The sequence below is a fragment of the Fukomys damarensis genome, unplaced genomic scaffold (assembly GCF_012274545.1).
Source record: "Fukomys damarensis isolate Sample0158 unplaced genomic scaffold, DMR_v1.0_HiC HiC_scaffold_16, whole genome shotgun sequence".
NCBI lineage: Eukaryota > Metazoa > Chordata > Mammalia > Rodentia > Bathyergidae > Fukomys > Fukomys damarensis.
In genome coordinates this window covers 11,903,112-11,924,475 of record NW_022900928.1, presented here as the reverse complement: position 1 = coordinate 11,924,475, position 21,364 = coordinate 11,903,112, and the positions used below count along the sequence as shown (strand labels likewise).

The window sequence follows — 21,364 nt, the reverse complement described above, 5'->3', positions numbered from 1 at the left end:
TCTCCTCTTCCTTGCCCTAAAATGCAACTTCTTTAATTGAAGGAGCTGGGGATACCGTAAAGTTGCCTTGCTGATGATGAAAGAATTCTCAGTAGAAATTGTTTAGTAATTTATCAGTGGAAATTTATGGTACGATCCTAGTAGAGAAACGGTATCTTTGAAATTACTGAATTCAACCATAGTATAGAAGTTTTCATTACTGTGATCCATTTTTATTTGTTTTGCATCTAAAGTCTAGACAATGGCTAGTAAAAGACACAGTTGAAAGAACTGTTAAAAGCCACATGCATATTAAAAGAGAAAAAGCACTGGATATTCTACTTACCTTTATTTTTATAAATAAAAAGAACCCAGAAAGACTGAGTTAGAATACATTTTTATAGTATTTATTTTTTACAACAGTTTTAGATTAACAAAAAAAAATTTGAAAAAGGTAGTAGAGAGTTTGCATCCCCCATCCAGTTTTGGTAGGTACATTTATTACAATTAAAGAACCAATTCTGACATCAAATTTCCATTTTTTACTTTGTTCTATGGTAATACCCAGGATTCCACATTACATTTAGTCACCATGTCGTCTGCATTGTGACAATTTGAGGTTTTTTTGTTTTTGACTTGGGCCACTTTGAGAAGTACTAAGCAGGTTTTTATAGAATGAACCTCTCTGGCATTTGCCTGTTTTTTGCATGGTTAGACTGGGGTTCTGGGGTTTAGGAAGGCCACTTTCATCCTATCGTATCCAGGGCCCATACTGTCAACAAGATTCACCAGTGCTGATGCTGCCCTCAGTCACCTGGCTGAGGTAGCGAATAAAGTTTCTTTGCTGTAGAGTTCCTTTCTTCCTCTCTGTACTGTAGAGGTTATGCTTTCTTGAGGGTGCAGTGTCAACCCTTCTGAAGGATTTTTCTGCATGGGGGATTTTTTTCTATTGATGAATTCAGTTATTTAGCAATATAATTATGGGGTCATGGATTTTATTTTATTCTTTGGGTAATACTTCATTTTGTTTCTCAAATTGTTCTAGCTTTGGCCTTTGAGAGCCCTCTTATTTTGACCCTGCCCCCTTTCACTCTATTAATATAGTTTTGGGGTTTTTTTGAGCACTTCCTGACTTTCTGGAAATCCAAGATGTTACTGGTTCTTCACTTTGACTCTTTTTTGGGGGGGTACTGGGGATCGAACTGCAGTCCTTGGCACTGGCGAGGCAGGCAGCAGAACCACTCAGCCAAATCCCCTGCCCTGGTTCTTTACTTTGTATTATTTTTTGCAGCAGTCCTAGAATCAGCCTTTTTTGCATCAGGGAACTCTAATTCTTTTTTTTTTTAATTTAATTTATTGGTACATTCTAGGTAGACAGTACATTTACATTCATTACTGAGATCTTGTACCTTTACATGACAAGTCTTGGTTCTTCTAATTCTTTTTAATGAAGAGTGGTATTTGCTAGATGTGCTCATTGGTACTGGAGCTAGCATACATTTTAAGAATTATCTTTCAAAGATAATTTTATCAATACAATTCTACTCATACTACTACAGTCTCTGTGAATAATTTAGGAAGTTCACATCTCATGAAAGAACATATTCCAGGGCTGGGGATTTAGCCCAGTGGTTCCTCTACCTGCTTGCAAGTGTAAGGTCCCTAGTTCGATCACCAATACCCCCCAGAAATGAACAACCTATTCCTAGTGTGATACAGTTTAAACTCCTAGGCTAATCAGTTATAGTTTAAAATGTAAAGGGCTTTGTTTTAGATTGCATCAAGTAGAATAATTTAAAAAGACTGAACAGTTTAAGTTTGGACTTGTGCTTAAGCTAGATACTCGATTATTTCAAAGTACTATCCTAGCACAAAGGTGTTTTATTATTAGGGAAAATTTTAATATATAATAAAAGATGAAGACATAAGCCAAGCATGGTGGTGCCTGCCTATAATTCCAGTTACTTGGGGGCTGAGGCAAAAGAATTGCAAGTTTGAGGCCAGCCCTAGGTAACTTAGTGAGACCCTGTCTCAAAAGTAAAATAAAAAGGGCTGGGGACATAGCTTAGTGGTAGACTACTTGCCTAGTATACATTCAAGGCACTGGGTTCAATCCCTGCTACTGGAAAAACAAGAATATTTATTTAAAACATCTTACTCTGAAAGGCAGTGCATTTACCACTTTTAAAAATAATAAAAGTAATTTTAAAAGGTGTATATAGTTAGATAGCAAGGTGTGGTGGTTCACATGTATAATCCCAGCACTGTGGGAGGCTGAGGCAAGAGGACTGTAAATTTGAGCCCAGCCTGGACAACTGAGAACTTTGTATCAAAAAATAAAAGGGCTGGGCCAGGGATTTAGCTCAGTGGTGTTACCACCTGCCTTGCAAGCACAAGGTCCGGAGTTCAATCCCTGGTACCCCCAAAAAGTTAATAAAAGGGCTGTGGTTATAACTCAGTCTGAAGACCCTGGATTTAATGCCCAGTACCGTAAATATTTTTAAAAAGATACATATGGAGAAATTGTACTCTCCAATTTCCATCCAACAACTTCTTCCATCATCTACTAGAGGTAACAGTTTAGTTTGTTATCTGCCAGTGCTTCTTTTGTAGACATACATCTCCTTTCTCATGTGTGAAGTAGTAGGTTAGAAATATATAGTATTCTACAGAAAATATTATCTGATTATAGCACTACACAAGTTTAGAGTTGGAAAGAATCTTGTTTTAATCCATTTATTAAAAAAACAAAAGTTTCCCTTTCTTAAAAGACCACTGTATTATTAAAACCGTTTCTGATTTGGTTTCCTCATAATTAGATTAGAGTGAGGAAGTAGTTTGGCCAAGTTGAGCTAGTTTAGAGCAGAAGATAGTAAACTAAAACCCATGGGCCAGATCTTGTAAATAAAGTTTTATTTACAGAATTTTTTTTTTCGTACCGGGGATTGAACTCGGGTCCTTGTGCTTGCAATGCAGGCCACCGAACTGCTGAGCTGAATCCCCAGCCCAATTTGTATCTTTTTTGGCTTGGACTTTCTGTCATGATGAAAACTGAGGAAATCTATTACAGCTTCTCTGTATCTAGTAATTCACAAGCTAGACACAGATTACCAGCATAAGAATTTTTTCGTATTCCAGTTACTCAAATATTCCTTCCCTTCACCTCTGACTAATATCTTTTAGGGTTTGAATGATGAACTTAACCTCTGTGGTTTGTTTTTGTTTTGGGGGTTTTTTTCTTGAGACAGGGTCTCACTATGTAGTTGAGAATGACCTGGAACTCACTATGTAGCTCAGGCTGGACTTGAACTCACAGTGATCATCCTGCCTCAGCCTCCCAAGTGCTGGGATTACAGATATGCGCCACCATGCCCGGCCTACCTCTGTGGATGTTGACAACGGCAAACTGAAGAGTGAGACAGTGGACTGGCAGTAGACATGATTTCCTTTCATGGAAATGCCATATATTACCTATGCTGTTTTAGAGATGCTGCATTTGTGAATGGAGGTTAAATCAAAGTGGAGTAGGGCTTTGAATCCAATTCTATGACTCCCAGACCTAAACTCTTAACTACTTACTTTGCACCCAAGAGATAATTATTTGAAGAAATGAATGAATGAACCAAAGATCTCCCTGTTCAGGGTCTTTTCATACTACAGCTATTTATTTCTATGTAAATAATCTTTGCTGGACAATCCGATACATTTTAACCTAGTACAATGTTTGTTTTTTAATATGAAAATTGAGTGATTTCCTAAAATTAAGAGTACTATGAGCCAGTTGTGGGGCACATGCCTATTATCTCAGCTACTTGAAAGGCTAAGGCAGGAGGATCACTACTTTGAGTCCAGTCTGAGCAATTTAGTGAGATCCTGTCTCAAAAAGGGCAGGGAATGTGGCTCCGTGCAAGGGCTTGGGTTCAATTCCCAGTAGTGCAAACAAGCAAACAGAGAAGCAAAAACACCCCTATAAAAAAGCCCCAAAATTACACTTTTAGTCCAGCAAAATGTGTAATGATTTCCAGTATTACCCAATACAGTCCCTGCTGTGAATTATCATTAACAATTAACATTGACAAATTTTCTTTTCTTTTTGTTTTTTTTTGTTCATGGAATCAAACTCGGCCTTGCCACTGAGCTAAACCTCCAGCAGTGATGAATTTTCTTGAGGAAAGTTTAATAGCTTTGCACAAAAAAGAACTTAGTATTAAATTCTAAACTACCAGTTAATCTCAGAGTCTGTGTTTTGTATTTTAGTTGCAAATTGTAATCAGTTTATATACTGTGGTAGAGATCTCTTTTAACATTAGTGTTTATGGAAAGACCGTTTAATTATGTGACTCCGTGGTTTACATTCTAAAGGCTGTGCTGAGGTTTGTTTCCCAGATTACTGTATAAGTGAGTGAACAGCAGTGGTTTACTGCATGACTCTCCAGAATTGTACTAGACTCTTCACTGGTGCATTCCCAAAGTGGACAATTTCAAGATACACCCTGAATGCAAGATTTCTGATAAATTACATGTAGTGAGGCAAAGGGAGGAATCAAAAGTAACTCCTAGACATTTCCCTCTTACAAGTAAACTACCTGGATAGTAGTTCCATTTACGTAGGTCGCGATGTTCTCATGGGGTTGAGAGGCAAGTAGGAGGCTGTATTAGGTTTACAAGAGAAAAAAAAAATCAAGATACCCAATTGAGACATGTTAAATTTGATATTTAAAAAGACAACACAAGAAGAAATGTTCATATCAGTGGTTGATTATAATTTTAGAGCTGAGATGCCTAGGGCCATTTGAATTATACTGTTCTAAAGTCATTTTGGAAGTTTGTATCTGTGGGTAGGCTAAAACTGAATACCTAATTGTTTTATTTGTTCATTTAAATTTTGATATAGAGACCTGCTAAGTATTTCTGTGACCACACACACACATTTTGTTGTTTATTTTGAGACAGGGTCTCACTATGCAGCTCAGGCTGGCCTTGAACTCCTGGTGATCCTTTTTTTTTTGGTACTGGGGATCAAACTTGGTGCCTTGCACTTGTGAGGCCGGCGCTGGAACCACTAAGCTAAATCCTCTGTCCTTCCTGGTGATAGCCTCAGCCTCCCAAGTGCTGGGATTACAGGCATGTGCCACCACACCCGGCCAGTATGATTTTATATTTACATGGCTCCAACACCATATTTAGAGAATGATAGCTTTATCCTTGTCCTTTTTGTCCTAATATCCTGCATTTCTTTAGAGGTAATGGTTTAAAATTTTTATTTTATGGTTGGCTTACTGTTACTATATACTGCATCATGAAGCTCATTCCACAGTAGTATTTAGAGACATGTTGATTACTGTCACTTTGAGTGTTAAAATCTTTCAACTTGGTTTTTTTTCAAGATTATTTTTGCTTTCTTGGATCCTTTGCGTTTTGTGTGAATTTAAGAATCAGCTTGTCAATTTCTGGAGGGGAGGGAAGCCAAGAGAGATGTTTTTTTTGGTACCAGGGATCAAACTCAGGACTTCACGCTTGCAAGGCAGTGGAACCACTGAGCTAAATCCCCGGTCCCAAGGAGAGATTTTCGACAAGAATTAAACTGAGTTGGATCTGCAGACCAGTTTTAGTAGTTAATTCTCTTTTAAGTCTTCTGATCCATGCACATAGGATGTCTGTAATTCCTTTCAGCCACCACACTGGGCTTTCTCATAATTTTCTATGGAGTAAATTTACTGTTTTTCTGCTCACCAAGGCATTCCTAGTTGCAGGTAAAAGGCTTTTATTTATTTATTTGCTATTGGGGATTGAACTTGGGTCCTCGTGTTTGCAAGGCAGGCAGCGGGCCCACAGAGCTAAATCCCTGACCCTGAAAAAGGCTTATTTTACTTCTATTGTGTAGATATATGACTGTTGGCGTATAACTAGATTTGGGTACAGAACCATTCTTTCTCTTCCATCAGATTTACCAGTTTTCATTTAGATAATATTTTAGAAAATGAGTCACTGCTTAGATAACAAAACCTTTTCTTACTTGAGCTTTTCTTCTTGGTGGCATTAGAAGTGGCTTTGATCTGAAAGTTGCCTGTTTCTGTTACTGTACTCAGCAGAGGTTGTGGTGTCCACTCTGAAAGCTATCATAGGCTGATCCTTGGAGGTGGAGACTCAAGTGGTAGGCCTAGGCACCACTGAGCCCTCTGAAATGCATATATATTTTTAATATATTGATCATATAGAAACTTAAACATAAAGTAAAATAGCTCCTGGGTGGGCAGAAAGTTCCCTTTAAGCACTTTTAATAGTGTTTTCATTTTTATCACATTTAGTATAAAAGAATCCATCAAAAATAGCTACAGAGTTGAAAAACATGAGATCATTATTGGAAATCCTACCAATAGTTAAGATTATAATAGTTTAATACAGAAATAACATGATATAATTTGTATTTAACATAGGACATTCCAGTTCAGAAAGATCAGCACTGTAATCTAAACAACATGAATTTCTCAGATTAAGGGAGGGGTATAACTGGGGAAATTTAAGGATGAGGTGCTGGTAATCTTAAGTTTCTTCTGCTTGGAAACTCTTGAAAACCATCTAATATCAACATGGAGAAGTTAAAACTATCTATAGTTGGCAAGGTTAAACTGCTATTTTTTTGTTTGGAGACCTTCTGCCTAGATGACTGGGTTGTGGATCCCTCATTTAGAGGTTTTTGAATTTTTGTTTTTGTTGTTTTTTTGAGACAGGGTCTCACTATGTAGTTGAGACTGACGTGGAACTCACTATGTAGCCCAGGTTGGTCTCGAATACACAGCGATCCTCCTGCCTCAGCCTCCCGAGTGCTGGGATTATAGGCCTGCACCACCACACCCGGCCAGAGGTTTTTGATTGATTGATTGATTTTTTTTGGTACCAGGGATTGAACTTGGGCCCTTGCGCTTGCAAGGCAGGTGGTGAAACTACAGCTAAATCCCTGGCCCTAGAGGTTTTTAATTTAGATGGTCTGTTTGGGGCTTAGACATCTGAAATTTTTTGGTAATATTGTTGAACACTTAGCGTTGCCCTAGAACAGTTAAGAAAGAAAAAACCTGCAGAGATGTGGAGCGGGTGTTTGATGGCACCTGCAGTCTCAGCTGCAGGTGTCTGAGGAGGAGAACTGGGTATCTGAAGAGGAGAGGGCTGCTGGAGGCCCAGGAGCTCCAGGCCAACCTGGGCAACATACAGCTGTCTTTAAAAGGCAACACAACCCTGCTATACAGTGGAATACATGTAATAGGGTTTTTGGTATTTTTCTTTTAGTTTTTATGTCGTGTGAACATTGTTGGTATTCCTCTGAAGGGTCTGAAATCAGATAAGTGAATATCTGCACAGTGGGAAAATGTCCACAGAGAGTGGTTTCTAGGCAGTATGTTAATTTTATGTCTTCAGTACTTTACTTTGGAAGTTAGTTTTGATACTGAATTCTGCTACAGGGATGAGATTATTTCCAATACTTTTCTCATAGCACTTCTACTTTTTTTGTGTGTGATCATAGTCACCAAGTAATTTCTTATGTTTATTTTTTAAAAGTTGCCAGTTTTTACTGTCAGGAGCGGAATTAGCTTTATGTTAACTTCTAGATCTCTGAAATTACCTAAGTCTACTGTTTACATTATTTAATCACTATGAAGATTTCTAGGGGAAACTACTGGTAGACATTTCAGTTTTGTGGGACTATCGGATAGGTTGCTTCAAAATGGACATTTAGTGAGTGATAAGCATTTCTTCCAAACTTATGTTAATGATTTTACAAGGTAAAAAATAAAACTGTGCTTACACAAAAGAAATCTAAATGTTAATTCTAATCCTCACACTAGATAAAAACTTGATTTTGCTGGGTTCTATTCTGATAATTTTTTAACAAGTAGATTTTAATCTTTTGTTTTTGTTTTGTTTTGTTTTTTGAGGCAGGGTAAGAAAAGATCTGAATTTAATAAACCCATGATGATGACTAAATTGGTCATTATTCTCTTGGAAGAGGTATAGGCTGGGTTTCCTGATTCCCTAAATATCATAAAAGAAAATGCTTCACCCATCAAAAGTAGTGTCATTTTGAAGAACATTCTATTCTACTTGGATGTCCTCTGCAGGATTATGTAGCTCACTGGGTGGCTTTAAGTTATGGTATCATTTGCCATGAAGACAGACTTAAGTGATAGTAAAAGCAGGGAGGCACTAAATGCTGTACTTTCATTTTAAATTAACAAAAATATCAGGCTGGGGATTTGGCTCAGTGGTTCTGCTGCCTCCCTCGCAAGTACAAGGACCCGAGTTAGATTCCTGGTACAGAAAAAAAAATTTTTTTTTTTTACTTCAATGTGCTGACACTGTAACAAGGTTTGAGGGAGGCACATCTCTCATGTGGTGTGAAAACCCAATAATCATGCTTATGAACCACAAAAAGATCTGTGCCTTCTTTCATTATGGCCAGACTTTGCCTATTTAACATAGGTCATACATGTACTGCTTGGCACCTACCATTCTGCTCACTTTTTGATGAAAACAATTATGGTTCATCCAGGCTTAGAATGGAAAGAGATCTAGCAGGGACTGATGGGAGGGCACCACCCTGGCCTTCAACAGAAAACAGTCACTTAAATCCCTCAATTTCAAATATTTCAAAATTAGATTTCTGTGGTATATCCTATGTGAAATAGAATTTTCTTAATATTCTATAGAATGATACAAATTGCAATTTATGATGGACATTATGCTTTGCTTGCTAAATGAAAAGATGGGCTTCTTAAGATTTCATGGTTCCTTCCTAAAGAAGTCCAATAAAGAAGAGAAAATTATGCAACAAATTTTATTTAGCATAGTCAATCCCAACATTCAGCACAAAAGTTTACAGAGGATAGAAAGTGCATTAATAAAAGCCAGTTTTTACCCAAAGAAAACAGAAAATATATTATTGATTCAAAATATTTTACACTTGAATGATAAACTGCAATAACTTATTCTGGGCACCTACTGATAATAGAAAGGAAGAGAAGAAAAGAATGATCTAAAAGAGGTCAATCTCCAGCTGGTGTCAGAAGTCAGTAGAGGTCACTAAGACCGGCAGTCTTTCTTGCTTTTTGCATTAGTGCCCTCAGCTGGAACTGTTTACGGGACAGAAGACGTACATGCTGGGAGGGGGAAAAAGTTTCAACAGTTTAGGCTTTAACCCAGGCCAGGTATGGAGCATCACACAATTTATAACCTAGATGTGACCTAAGAATCCTAAACACATTACCTGTCCACCTGTTTTGAACCACTACTTCCTTACGCATGGCTTTTTAAACTCCACATCTGGCAGATCTTAGGGGAAATAGTCTGCAACCCCCAAAAAGAAGTATAGGGAAAGCATCATCATGCAGAATCTGGCTCAGAATTGTATGCTGTACTTTTTTTTTTTTTTTTTTTGGTGCTAGGGACTAAAAGCTGGGTTTCATACATGCTAGGCAAGTGCCCTATCACTGAGCTACAGCCCCAGCCCTAACCTACATCTTGAAATAACAAAGACACTAGGGAAACTGGTATTGTGATTCTAATCAAATTTCCAAATTAGCTGGGTATGGCATACATTGTCCCAGCACTCTGGGAGGCCAGGGCAGGAAGACTGAGCCTAGCCTTACCAATACCCAGTCTCAACAGAAAAAAAAAAGTGGCCTGGGGATGTAACTCAGTTGGAAAGCCCTGGGGTCAATCCTTAGTGTCACCAAAAAAAAAAAAAAAGTTACCAAACTGTTCTCTGTTCTTCTTTGGAAAAAAGGGGACAGGCAGGATAAGAAACACAGGGCTAGCCGGGCATGTTGGCCCTTGCCTGTAATCCTAGCACTCGGGAGGCTGAGGCAGGAGGATCGCTGTGAGTTCGAGACCAGCCTGGGCTACACAGTGAGTTCCAGGTCAGTCTCAACTACACAGTGAGACCCTGTCTCAAAAAACAAAACAAACAAACAAAAAAAAACAACCAAGAAACACAGGGCTAGCTTTTGGCTGTAGTTCGGTGCCTTGCGTCTCCAAGTGCATCTTACAGTGCTGTTCCCCACTGTCCAACAAGCAGCAGTTACCAAACTTAGCTTACCAGAATTTCATGTCTGTACAACACTTGAAACAACCTTTATTAAACAACAGAGCAGCCCCCTTCTTTGGAGAGCTATGCTGCCTGCAAAGGCTTGTCTAAAATCACACAATCCTAAGAACATTAGCAAATGAAAAATGAGGGTGGGCAATAAGTGATCTGAATTTAGGTGAAAGAACCAATGGAAATTTGTGCCTCTTCACCCTGGGTTTTCACCTCAGTGCAGCACGGCAGGTGGAGAACCAACCGCAGCCCACTCTTCCTTCCCCCCTCAGACCAGTCCTCAGCTTGCTACGTTAAGACGACACTGTTCACAGTGAGACATCTGACCTGCTCTTTGGGAAGATGATCTTAACCTACTCGGCTGAGAAACCCGGTTGGTTTGCGGTTTTCAAGGTCAGTGTCCTACAGTATGAGTTCCAAAACGTGGGAAGGACAGTGAGGAAGACTTACCTTTAGGAAGACATCCAGGTCTATCACTGCCCGCCTCAAGGCTTCTCCCAGGTAAAAGATAGTGTCTTCAATGGCATTTTCCTCTGCGTATAGATTGAGAATCTGTTTATATAGTGGGGCTGTGGGAATGATAACTTCATCAATATCATTGTTTTCGGATTGATTTTCCATTTTCTCCAGAGCAGAACTGAGTTCTTCATCCTTCTTTTTCAAAAGTTCTATGTTTTTATCAACTTCAGCCTAAAAACAGAACATTTTGTGCATGATGACTTTATACTAATTTATACCTCTTCTTGTTAGACATCCACAAATCAACTTCAAATTAAGAGACTAATAAAGCAGTATTTAAATAACTCATAGATGACAGGGAGAGGTGTGATCGAAGATGCTGACTGAAAACAGGATAATGGCATCACAGATATCCTTAGCTGAGCACATTAAGCAACAGTGACAAGCTTGTCACTTATCAGTGACAAATGATATTACAAACGGAGCCAGTCGGTTCCTTTACACAGAAAATCATAAAAGGTTTTCTTTCAAACAAATGGGTATCTTCCAGGGGGATAATGTTCCTCAATCTATGCAGAGAATCCAATGTGCAAAGCCCCGAACACCTCTCCAGTTTCTTGCAGGTGAGGGCAATCGTCTGTAAGTCACACTGGGGTCACTTTCCTGAACATGTAATGGCTGCTTACCGCGAACCCACACACATTTGCGAGAACCATTTCCCAAGGACAGTATGTATGTACAGGTCACCTTCCCCAAAGCCCAGACTTTCCATTCTGCTTTCATCCAAAATGTTACATTTCCAAATAAATCTTCCCTTATGAGTATGAAAAATGGGAGAGTGACGCTGGTGCTCAGATTATGCGGTGCCTTTACTTCAACAGCACTAAAGAGCCTTAGGGCTGCTTCAGACGCTGACTCTCCACTGAACAGCAATCTGTATAAACATGAGATAGCCTAGGAGCTAACGGGCACACAGTCTGTTTACAGACCCCTCTGGATTACTGAAAACAGTTTGCTGAAGAAAATTTGAAGAATGACTCAAACATCTGGAAACCCTAAATCTGCAACACAAGGTCTGCAGATCTTTACAGTGCCTTAGAACTCTACAGTTCATATTTCCTATAACTGCGGCAACACCAAGTATTCAGTCTTCCTTTGGATCAAACATATTGCTGAAGGTGCAAGCTAAATGTTCTAAATATCACTCACCTCCCAAAGATCAAACACCAAACATGGGCTCCATTTTTTTTTTCTATTGGTACTGGGTATTGAACTTGGGTCCTTGTGCTTGCTAGGCAAGAGGCAGAACCACTGAGTTAAGTCCCTGGGTCCAGGGCTCCATTTTTAAGAAAGCATTAGAGAAGCTAAAATTCAACTGCCTAAAGGCACCTATAATTTTTGGAACTTCTTGTTACAGGGATTGAACTCAGGACCTTACACTTGTGAGGCAGGAGTGGTGCCACTGCACTAAATCCCTGGCCCTGGAATTCTTATACACATATCCAGGATATATAGAGAATATTTGGTGAGTACTTAATGGTTACTTACTACTTCTTGATCTAGGCGGGTGACCATTTCTTCCAGTTTCTGGTGACCTTTCTTCAGGTCTTCCTCTGTTCGTTTTAAGGCATTAAGCTCCGCCTGGGCACGATCCATTTCTTCCTTCATTCGCCATCTTAGTTTGTCACTGACTGCTGAGATGAGAGAGGCCCGGATGGTGTCCTCACTGATGGTGCCATCTCTGCTGGGACCTGAAGGAGAAAACAGCAAAACATACTCGCTTATTTCCCAGTCTCTTTGTATTCCTCTTAAAAAGCACAATATAAGCTGACACTTCCAAAGTAGGAGGAAGAAAAATAATTTATGTTAAATGTTACAAATACAAGCTGATTCAAACTCCCTGGGAGTATTTCTTGTTAGTCTGCATCTGCCTTTGTTCCCTGTTTATAGCTCAATTAGCTATTTTTTCAATTAGACAGAGGTTGTGTCCCTACAGATCGGTTATTCCTAAATCTTCAACAAATGCCCTTGATTTAAGGCAAGTCCATTCTTGGGCTTCTCTGCTACACTCAAGTCCATGCGCAAGGCCAGTAAGAGGACTAAAACAGTTTGCCCTTCTGTATTAGTTTTGCTACTGTTGGTACAAAACAGCTAACACATACCCAAATTTAAAAGAAGGAAAGTTTAATTTGGTCCAGGTTTCAGAGGGTTCAGTCCATGGTTAGCTGCCTCCAAGGCAGAAGCATATGGTGAAAGGGTTAGGCAGAACAGAGGTCTTCGGGTGGTTCATGGTGGAGGGGGAGGCAGACCTGGGAACAGCATAGGAGAGGGAGGGGCCAGGGGCCAGATAGAGTACCCAGTTCACACTGTGACCCACCCAGGCAGGTGCTTTAATAATTAATTCCCTACGTGGCTCTCAAGCCAATAAAGATGACAGTCTAGCTTAATGTCACACTTTGCTCAAAACATTTACTCCCTTACTCTCTACCAGAAGAAAAAATAGGTGAGCACAAGTGAATGGCATCTCCTGATTGGTCAATAAGCTTCCGTTTATTCTGATCTTTTACTATTCTAGTTCAGCTGGCCCTTGCTAATCAGTGTCTTATATAATTTCCTTGCACATTTCATCTTGTCCTTCAGGTATTTTCTTTTAAAAAAAAAAAGTCCTCCTTATAGCGAAGAAATAGATGCTCTTTATGACTCGAGTGTTCCTTTGCTTATGGCCCTAAATCACCAAATGTGTAAATGGCATTTTAATTATAGAACACCACGTGGGAACATAAGTATATTCTGCCTTAACTACCTGTAATGAGTGAAGAATGACCACAGACTAATAGAAAGTAGCACTCCCACATTGAAAATTTTCACCACTTCAATATTTAGTTCCATTAATCAGGGAAACAAACCTCTTTGGTCTGTGCAAAAATGTGCCAACTCATCACTCATGTCCCCTCCTTGATGCCAACACACACGGTCTCACAAGGAAAATGTGCTGTCCAAAGCACACTACAACTAGTACCACATGTGTTCTTCATTGTCCCACTTGGGTGTGGTATGAGGGAGTGAACCTGGAGTCTTCACACTGAACTACAGCCCCATTCATTCATGGTTTTTTTTTTTTCTTTTTGAAACAAGGTCTTGCTATGTAGTTTAGGCCAGCCTTGAACTGACTACATAGTTTTGACTGGCCTCTAACTCACAGTGACCCTCCTGTCTCAGCCTCTCAAGTGCTGGGATAACAGGTGTGTGCCACACCTGGCTCATTTCATTTTTTGAGACAAGATCTTGCTAAGTCACTGGGCTCAAACTCCTTTATCTTCCTGCCTCAGCTTCCCAGACTGCTGGGATTACAGGGGTGCACCATCACAACTGGCTTTTAGTTTTTGAGTAGTAAAGCTGTCTTGAAGGTGGTAGTTCTGACACAGGTCACCCTGGGTGAGACTGAAGTTCTCTGTCATTTTAGGTCTGAAGCTTTTGTTTCCATCATGGAAAGCGGAAAGCAAAGGTTTCTCTGACTTGGATTTTCTTTTTCTAGCAGTTGATGTCAGTGATGTATGAAGTTTCCTGTGGCCAGGTTTTCCTGAGGAATGCCACAGTGAAGGGAGGAGCCCCAAGAGCACACTGGTGCCTGGTGGCACCACTCCTCCCTTCCATTAGAAACCTCCTGCTGAACGGAGCTGGAACAGTACACCCTGCCGAGGGCAGCCACTTTGTTAGTAGTGTACAACTCTGTTTAGTACGTGCTCTCCAGGACTCACTTCTGATTTTATAAAAGTAGTTCAGCTTATTACTTCATATTTCTGAGAAACAAACAGTAACTCTTTCACACAACCTGTGCTTTGGAATTCAGAGCTTCAGAGCTAGATGGCGACATTTCCCCTGTGAAAACAGGTCTTATTTTTGTATGTGTGTGGTACCGGGGTTTGAACTCAGGACCTTGCATTTGTGAGGCAGGCGGCAGAACCACTGAGCTAAATCCCCAGCCCATCTCCTGGTCTCTTAATATGTAGTTTTTCCAAATTGTTCTATTTACCAGCCATTGCCATTACCTCTTAGATCATTTCCTCTGATTTTTCTGTTTTCTGATACTATATGCAATATTTCCTACCACCTCTTTACCACTTCATTCCCTACATACAATGAAGACACCAGGAGGTTGCTAGCAATTTTCCTGGACTCACCACTCGTATCTTCGCATCTCTGATCTTTTGACCACTCTTGCTCCTGGTGCGCAAGAACCCTCAGCTCCATCTGCCTTCCCATCTTGTATGTCCCTGTGCACGGTCTGACTGCCAAGATGGCCTCATTCATAGTCTACTAACCAGTAGACCTACTAGCCAGTACTATTAACACCAAAGCTCAACTGCTATAACCTAATCCCCGATCTGTTTAATTCCTTCTTGAAGCCCTAAGTCATCTTTACCTTGTTCCAAATATCTTCAAGGAAGATAGAGACCATCAACCAGTCATCTACTCTTTATTCTTTGTTTTGGAGTAACCTGATAATGTTCATACTCTTCCTATCTCAGTGAGACAACTTGCTTTCTTTCAGCTCCATCTGAAGGAATAGATAGCGTTAAGCTTACATCTGTCCCTCTTCCAGTTACAATTAGTAAAGCATGCTGTTCTTTGTTCTTGTTCACTGGCTATGCTCCACTTTTAGTCAAGGAAAGGCTCATTAATTCACCTCTCTTTCCAGACCCAAACTAGGTATGAAGTCATACTGTCTTTAGTTCTTAACCTGAGTTCAAGTCCAGTTTTATCCACCATCACTAATCCATGCATATACCCAATGAAGGTGATACTGCCTCCCTATACCTACCTCACAAAGATAAAAATTTGATATTTAGGAGGTGCAAATAAAATCTTGTTTTTTTAATGTGTAATAGAGCCGGGCGTGGTGGCGCATACCTGTAATCCCAGCACTCAGGAGGCTGAGGCAGGAGGATCACTGTGAGTTCGAGAACAGCCTGAGCTACATAGTGAGTTACAGGTCAGTCTCAACTACATAGTGAGACCCTGTCTCAACCCCCCCACACACACCAAAAAAAAAGAAAGGAAAAAAATGTGTAACAGATAACACAGATACATGGTATGATTTGGGTATCAACATCTTGTGGCAGGCAATGGTTAGGAAAAAGTGTTTCAAAGGTTAGCGGGTAGGTTTGGGGATTTGGCTCAGTGGTTCTGCCGCCTGCCTTATAAGGACCCGAGTTCGATCCTCAGTTGGTACCCCCCGCCAAAAAAAAGTTAGGGGGCAATAAGGGAAAAAAGTTGTATAGGGGCCGGGGATTTAGCTCACCAGTTCAGTGGCCTGCCTTGCAAGCACAAGGACCTGAGCGCAATCCCCGGTACCAAAAAAAAAAAAAAAGTAGTACAATGCTAAAATCTACCTGCCATCTTGTTTTCATGAGATGTTTTGTCGGTACTGTAAACTTCTATCTGCTGTATTTGTTATTATCCCAGTCTCATTATTAAACTTATGGTCTACATTTGCTGTATTAAATTATGCTAATCACAACCTGTGAAAGGCAAACTTCTTGAAGACCTTGCAGACGATCTGTGTGTTCGATCTGCAAGATGATCCTCCACAGCACTGCCTCTCCCATCAAACAAACTGTCTAAACCATTCTAAACCCGAACTTTAATGATCTTAGATATCAGATCTCATCTCTCTGCTATGAAATTACAGCTAAGACAATCTCAACAAGTGGTCTTTCCTCCATTAACCATAATTAGTTCCCCAAGCACCAGCATAAGAACTAGAATCTGCTTTTTTGGGGTGGGGGTGTGGTGGTATTGGTATTAAACCCAGGGCTTTCTGCTTGAGCTACATCCCTAGCCCTTACTTTTTTATTTTGAGACAAGTTCTCACTAAATTGCCAGGTGGAACTTGAACTTCATGATCCTCCTGCCTCAGCCTTCTAAGTGTTGAATTATAGACATGCACCATCACATCTGCCAAGAATCTCATTTCTTAACAGTTTTTACTACATTGATTAGTTTAAAAACATTTTCTGGAGGGAGGGACCATATATCCCTTTTTATACAGCATATTAAACGTATGACTGGCAGACTATTGATTTCCTGAAATTGATAGAATTAGTTATCTTCTACAAGTCCTGGATAAAAGTAATTCAAGACTCTGGGTGATTAGGACTGTCTTGCCATAACCTAAATAAAACCCTCACTCTCTCTGATTCCTTCTTAAAGCCCTAAGTCCTCTGCCATCTCCCACAAAGGTGACCATGCTTAGAACATCTCCTCAGACTGAGTGGGGGGGTCTTCCACTATGTCCTTTTTTTGAACTTTCCTCTTCTCTTTTGCTGGAACACAAGACTAATTTTTTTTTTTTTTTTGGTTTTTTGAGACAGGGTCTCACTATGTAGTTGAGACTCACCTGGGACTCACTATGTAGCCCAGGCTGGTCTCGAACTCATAGCGATACTCCTGCCTCAGCCTCCCAAGTGCTGGGATTACAGGCGTGCACCACCACACCTGGCTAGCAGTCAGTTTTTTAAAGATATTCCTGTCCACAAGGGAACTTTCAAATTGTTTAATTTAATAATACTTAGGGAATCTCTTTGAGTGCTTTGGCTTTCCATTTTTGACAGGGAGGTGAAACTGATTTACAATTAAAGCTTCTCAAATTCAAGATTAGAAAAAAATGCAAAATAAACATTTAATCTTTTCTGTAATAACCCTCACTTTTTTTTTTTTTGGGTACCGGGAATTGAACTCCCGTCCTTGTGCTTGCAAGGCAGGCCACCGAATCACTGAGCTTAATCCCTGGCCCACAACCCTCACCTTTTATAAACCAAACTTGACTACCTAACGGTTTACCCCAGCGTCGCTCTGGTAACATGTGATTGTACTATCTTGTCTGTCACTTAGGCAGGTGTCATTTCAACCAGGAAATCCTTGTATTGAATAAATTTGATAAAAGTGACATTTTTATATATCCTGTTAAATAAAAGTTAATGAAAAAATGCAGTATTTGGTCATCTGTGTTTAAATTGGACTAAATTGGATTTAATTTTCCAACCTATTTTCTACTATAAAAGAACCTCTCCAAGTATAGGAATGCTCCATAATCCCTGCTTTTGTATGAGTGGCGCCCCAACCCATGCTGAGTAAGAACATCTCTGCTCCCCCACCCAAGCGTCAGCGACTGAAGCAAGGAGCTTGTGCATGGTAGGTAGTTCTCCAGGTTGCCGTTCCATCTTCAGATGACAGCGGCAGGTAGGAAGCTTTTGGCAGAGCTTACTCTTTTGCTGGGGGTGGGGAGGGGGTACAATGATCTACATCCTAACCCTCTCTGGGGTGTTTCTTTAAAGTTCAAACAAAATAAAGCAAAATATTTTACAGTTTGGTCCTGTGTAATAAAGAATCAACCAAATCCAAGGGGAAGTCTAGCCTTGGCCCTCAGCTCCTGGGGATAAGCTCTAAGCCTTTGGAATGTCCTTTGTTTACGTGGGAACTCTGGGCCACGCCAGTCTAAAATGATTTATGTGGGGGCTTTGAGCTTTGCTGCAGGAACAGCTGAACCTCTGGAGGGGCTGGAAGTTAAAGGGCAGCAAGCCATGTCTTCACGAGTAAGCCCCCAATAAAAACATCAGATACCAAAGTTCAGGTGGGCTGCCATACCCTGTTAGCAATACCCTGTGCTTACTGTTACACGTTGCTGCTGGGAAAAGTCAACACTATCCACATCTCCACTGGGAGAGGACACCCAAAATCCTTGAATCTGGAACTTCCTGGCTTCCCTATACATCTTTCCTTAGTATTATTTTGCTATAAAAAGATGTTAATAGCTTTCAATGAGTTCAATTTAGTCCTTTTAGAGAATTTTTTAGCCTGAAGGTGATCCTGGGAACTCCTAAATTTTCAACTGGTGTCAGAGATGAGGGTGGTCTTTTTTTTTTCTTTGAGACAGGGTCTCATTATGAGGTTCAGGCTGGACTTGAACTCACTGTGTAGCCCAGACTGGCCTCGAACTCACAGTGATCCTCCTGCCTCAGGCTCCCAAGTGCTGGGATTACAGGAGTGCACCACCACACCCAGACTAGGGTAGTCTTATGAACTTTAAAATTTTACAGGTCCTAACCTCTTACCTAAACCAGTAAGTCACTATTCATGGCAGTCTGTAGTGAGTCAGTCTACCTCAAATGATGCAAAGCGAAAATATATTTCCTCCCTTGCTAAACATATATAACAAAATATATCAGAGAGCTAGCAGACTCTGTCTGACTTAAAGACTTGGCTAGTCATGTGGATAGGATTTTAGGTCAAATAAAAAATCTCTAGTTTTTCTTTTTTGCGGGGGAGGGTTGAGACAGGTCTCATTATTCAATTCAGGCTGGCCTTGAACTCATGTAGCCATGGCTGGCCTGGAACTTGCAGTGATCTTCCTGTCTCAGCCTCTCAGGGGCTGGAATTAAAGGTGTGTGCCACCACACCTGGCTGTTTTCTTGAACTGTATTCATTTATTAAATCCTTTAAGAAAACAACCAGTAATTTATATCGGACTTTAGTTCAGAATTTACTGTCCAGAAGGCCATGCATGAAGAGATAGTAAAAGCTGTATCTCCTTAAGTCCTCCTTTTTATAAGGATGCATTAGGAATGTAAACATGTTTCTACAAGAACCTGCCTTAACCTATATGAAATTTATCGTGATTCTCTATGACAGAATCCTCCCAGAGATTAGGTACACAAATAATATATTTAATTATATGGTCAATCACATGCAATAGTAAAAGTATTCCATTTATTTCTGTAGAAGTTACCTGAACTAATAAAGGTTTAAGAGTCTTTTTATAACCTTGTCTGGATTTTCACATATAAACAAAACTTTGTTAATATTTCTGTATGTGGTCTAATGAATCAATTTCTACTGATGCTAAATTTTCAAATCCTAATTATTTAGTTTATTTTTTTATTATTTTTGTTTTGTTTTGTTTTGAGTTTTTTGAGACAGGGTCTCATTAGTTGAGACTGACCTGGAACTCACTATGTAGCCCAGGTTGGTCTCGAATTCACAGCGATCCTCCTGCCTCAGCCTCCCAAATGCTGGGATTACCAGTGTGTGCTACCATGCCTGGCTTCAAATCCTTATCTTGTTTTTTTTGGCACTGGGGATTGAACTCGGGTCCTTATGCTTGTGAGGCAGGCGCTTTAAAACCACTGAGCTAAATCCTCAGCCCTTCAAATCCTTATCTTAAAAAACACATTTAACTTGGAATTGCTTCTCTTATTAAGGCCAGTGCTACCAGTAGCTCTAAAAAGCCATTCCCAAGATTCTCCAGCCAAAGCCATCCATGCTCAATGGGAACCATGCTTATGCTACAAACTGCCTGGCCTTAAAGTCATGGTTCACCTGGGATCTAGAAATGCCAAGGTCAGACCCAGTCTTAACCTCCTGTCACAGATTTGATTATAAAGTACACCTTAACTTACTTTAGATCCAAGTACTTTCTAAAAAAACAAAGGGCCAGGGATTTAGCTAAATGGTTCCGCCACATGCCTTGAAAGTGTAGGGACTGGAATTCAATCCCCAGGACCACCCCCCTCCCAAAATTGTAATAAAAATGTGAAGGAGTAAAGTCAAAAAAGAAAAATCCAGGGCTGGGGATTTAGCTCCATGGCCCTGTGCCTGCCTGGGAAATGCAAGGTCCTGAGTTCAATCCCCAGTCCAAAAAAAAAAAGAAAAAGAAAAATCCAGAATTTTTAAGACTTTTAAGAGGCTTTAATGTTTGGCAGAGTAAACCCTCAGCATTTAAATTTGCACTTAGGGGCTGGGGATTTAACTCAGTGGTGCCGCCGCCTGCCTCAAAAAAGTAAACCCATTAAAAAATTTTCTTTCTTTTTTCCTGGTACTGAGAATCTAACTCAGGACCTTGAACTTTTGAGGCAGGTGTGGTGCCACTGAGCTAAATTCCTGGCCCTAAAGTCCAAAATTTGATGAGCTGCCTTCCATGTTAAGACTATTTATGTGAATAAATAACACAATTTGGTGAAGACTCTCCTCTACTTCTTGGTTACTTTTCTCTTTTTTTTAATGGTACTAGGGATCAAACTTGTGCTTGTGAAGCAGGCAGCAGAATCACTGAGCTAAATCCCAGGCCCTTCTTGGTTACTTTTCAAACAAAATTGTTCTCAAATGTCTGAAGAGAAATACGAATAGTCAGGGCTGGGGATTTATAAGCTCAGTGGTTCCAGTGCCTGCCTTGCAAGCACAAGGACCCAAGTTTGATCCATAGTGGGGGTGGGACAGGACACACGAGCTGGGCTTGGTGGCTCCCAGCACTTGGCAGGCTGAGGCAGGAGGATCGCTGTGTTTGAGATGAGCCTGGGCTACATAGTGAGTTCCAGGTCAGTCTGAACTACAAAGTGAGACCCTATCTCAACCCCCCTCCAAAAAACAGTCATACCTGCTGTAACAAGCCTTGGATTAAGAGTCTGAGGCAAACTACTGTATCTCAAGTCCCACACGCTAACCTTTACCCAAGCAGTGAACTGAATTTCAGAAGTGTCATACTACACTTCCAGATTAGCAGCAGAAAAGGGAATACAGACTCTGAGAAACAATCCTCAACAAGTTTGAGTGTCGGGGAGCATCCAGCATCTGATCACCAAACTTAATCCTCAGGAAATAAGATACAACTTTCTATAATGTGTGTTAGGAAACCAACATTCCACTCAACAGACCTGATAATTAAATGAGTAATTTGAACTAGTATCTTTAAAGTGCGCTAGTACATGTGTGTACCTGATTTAAAGCCATACATTTAAATGATTAAAATAATCCTTTTTTTTTTTTTTTTTTTTTTTTTTT

General features: G+C 40.2%; 1 protein-coding gene and 1 pseudogene across 1 annotated transcript in view; both read right to left on the bottom strand.

Annotated features, from left to right (window-relative positions):
* Positions 1–8,314: 8,314 nt before the first annotated feature.
* Positions 8,315–8,409, bottom strand: LOC117286474 (annotated as a pseudogene).
* Positions 8,410–8,815: 406 nt separating this feature from the next.
* Positions 8,816–21,364, bottom strand: part of Tsg101 (tumor susceptibility 101) — a 41,418-nt gene continuing 28,869 nt past the window's right edge. The window contains exons 8-10 of the mRNA XM_010615127.3: positions 12,077–12,279; positions 10,520–10,759; positions 8,816–9,131 (exon numbers count right to left, since the gene is read on the bottom strand). Of these exons, the coding sequence (XP_010613429.1) occupies positions 9,042–9,131; positions 10,520–10,759; positions 12,077–12,279 (533 nt within the window). The 3' untranslated portion in view covers positions 8,816–9,041. The remainder of the gene's footprint in view (positions 9,132–10,519; positions 10,760–12,076; positions 12,280–21,364) is intronic.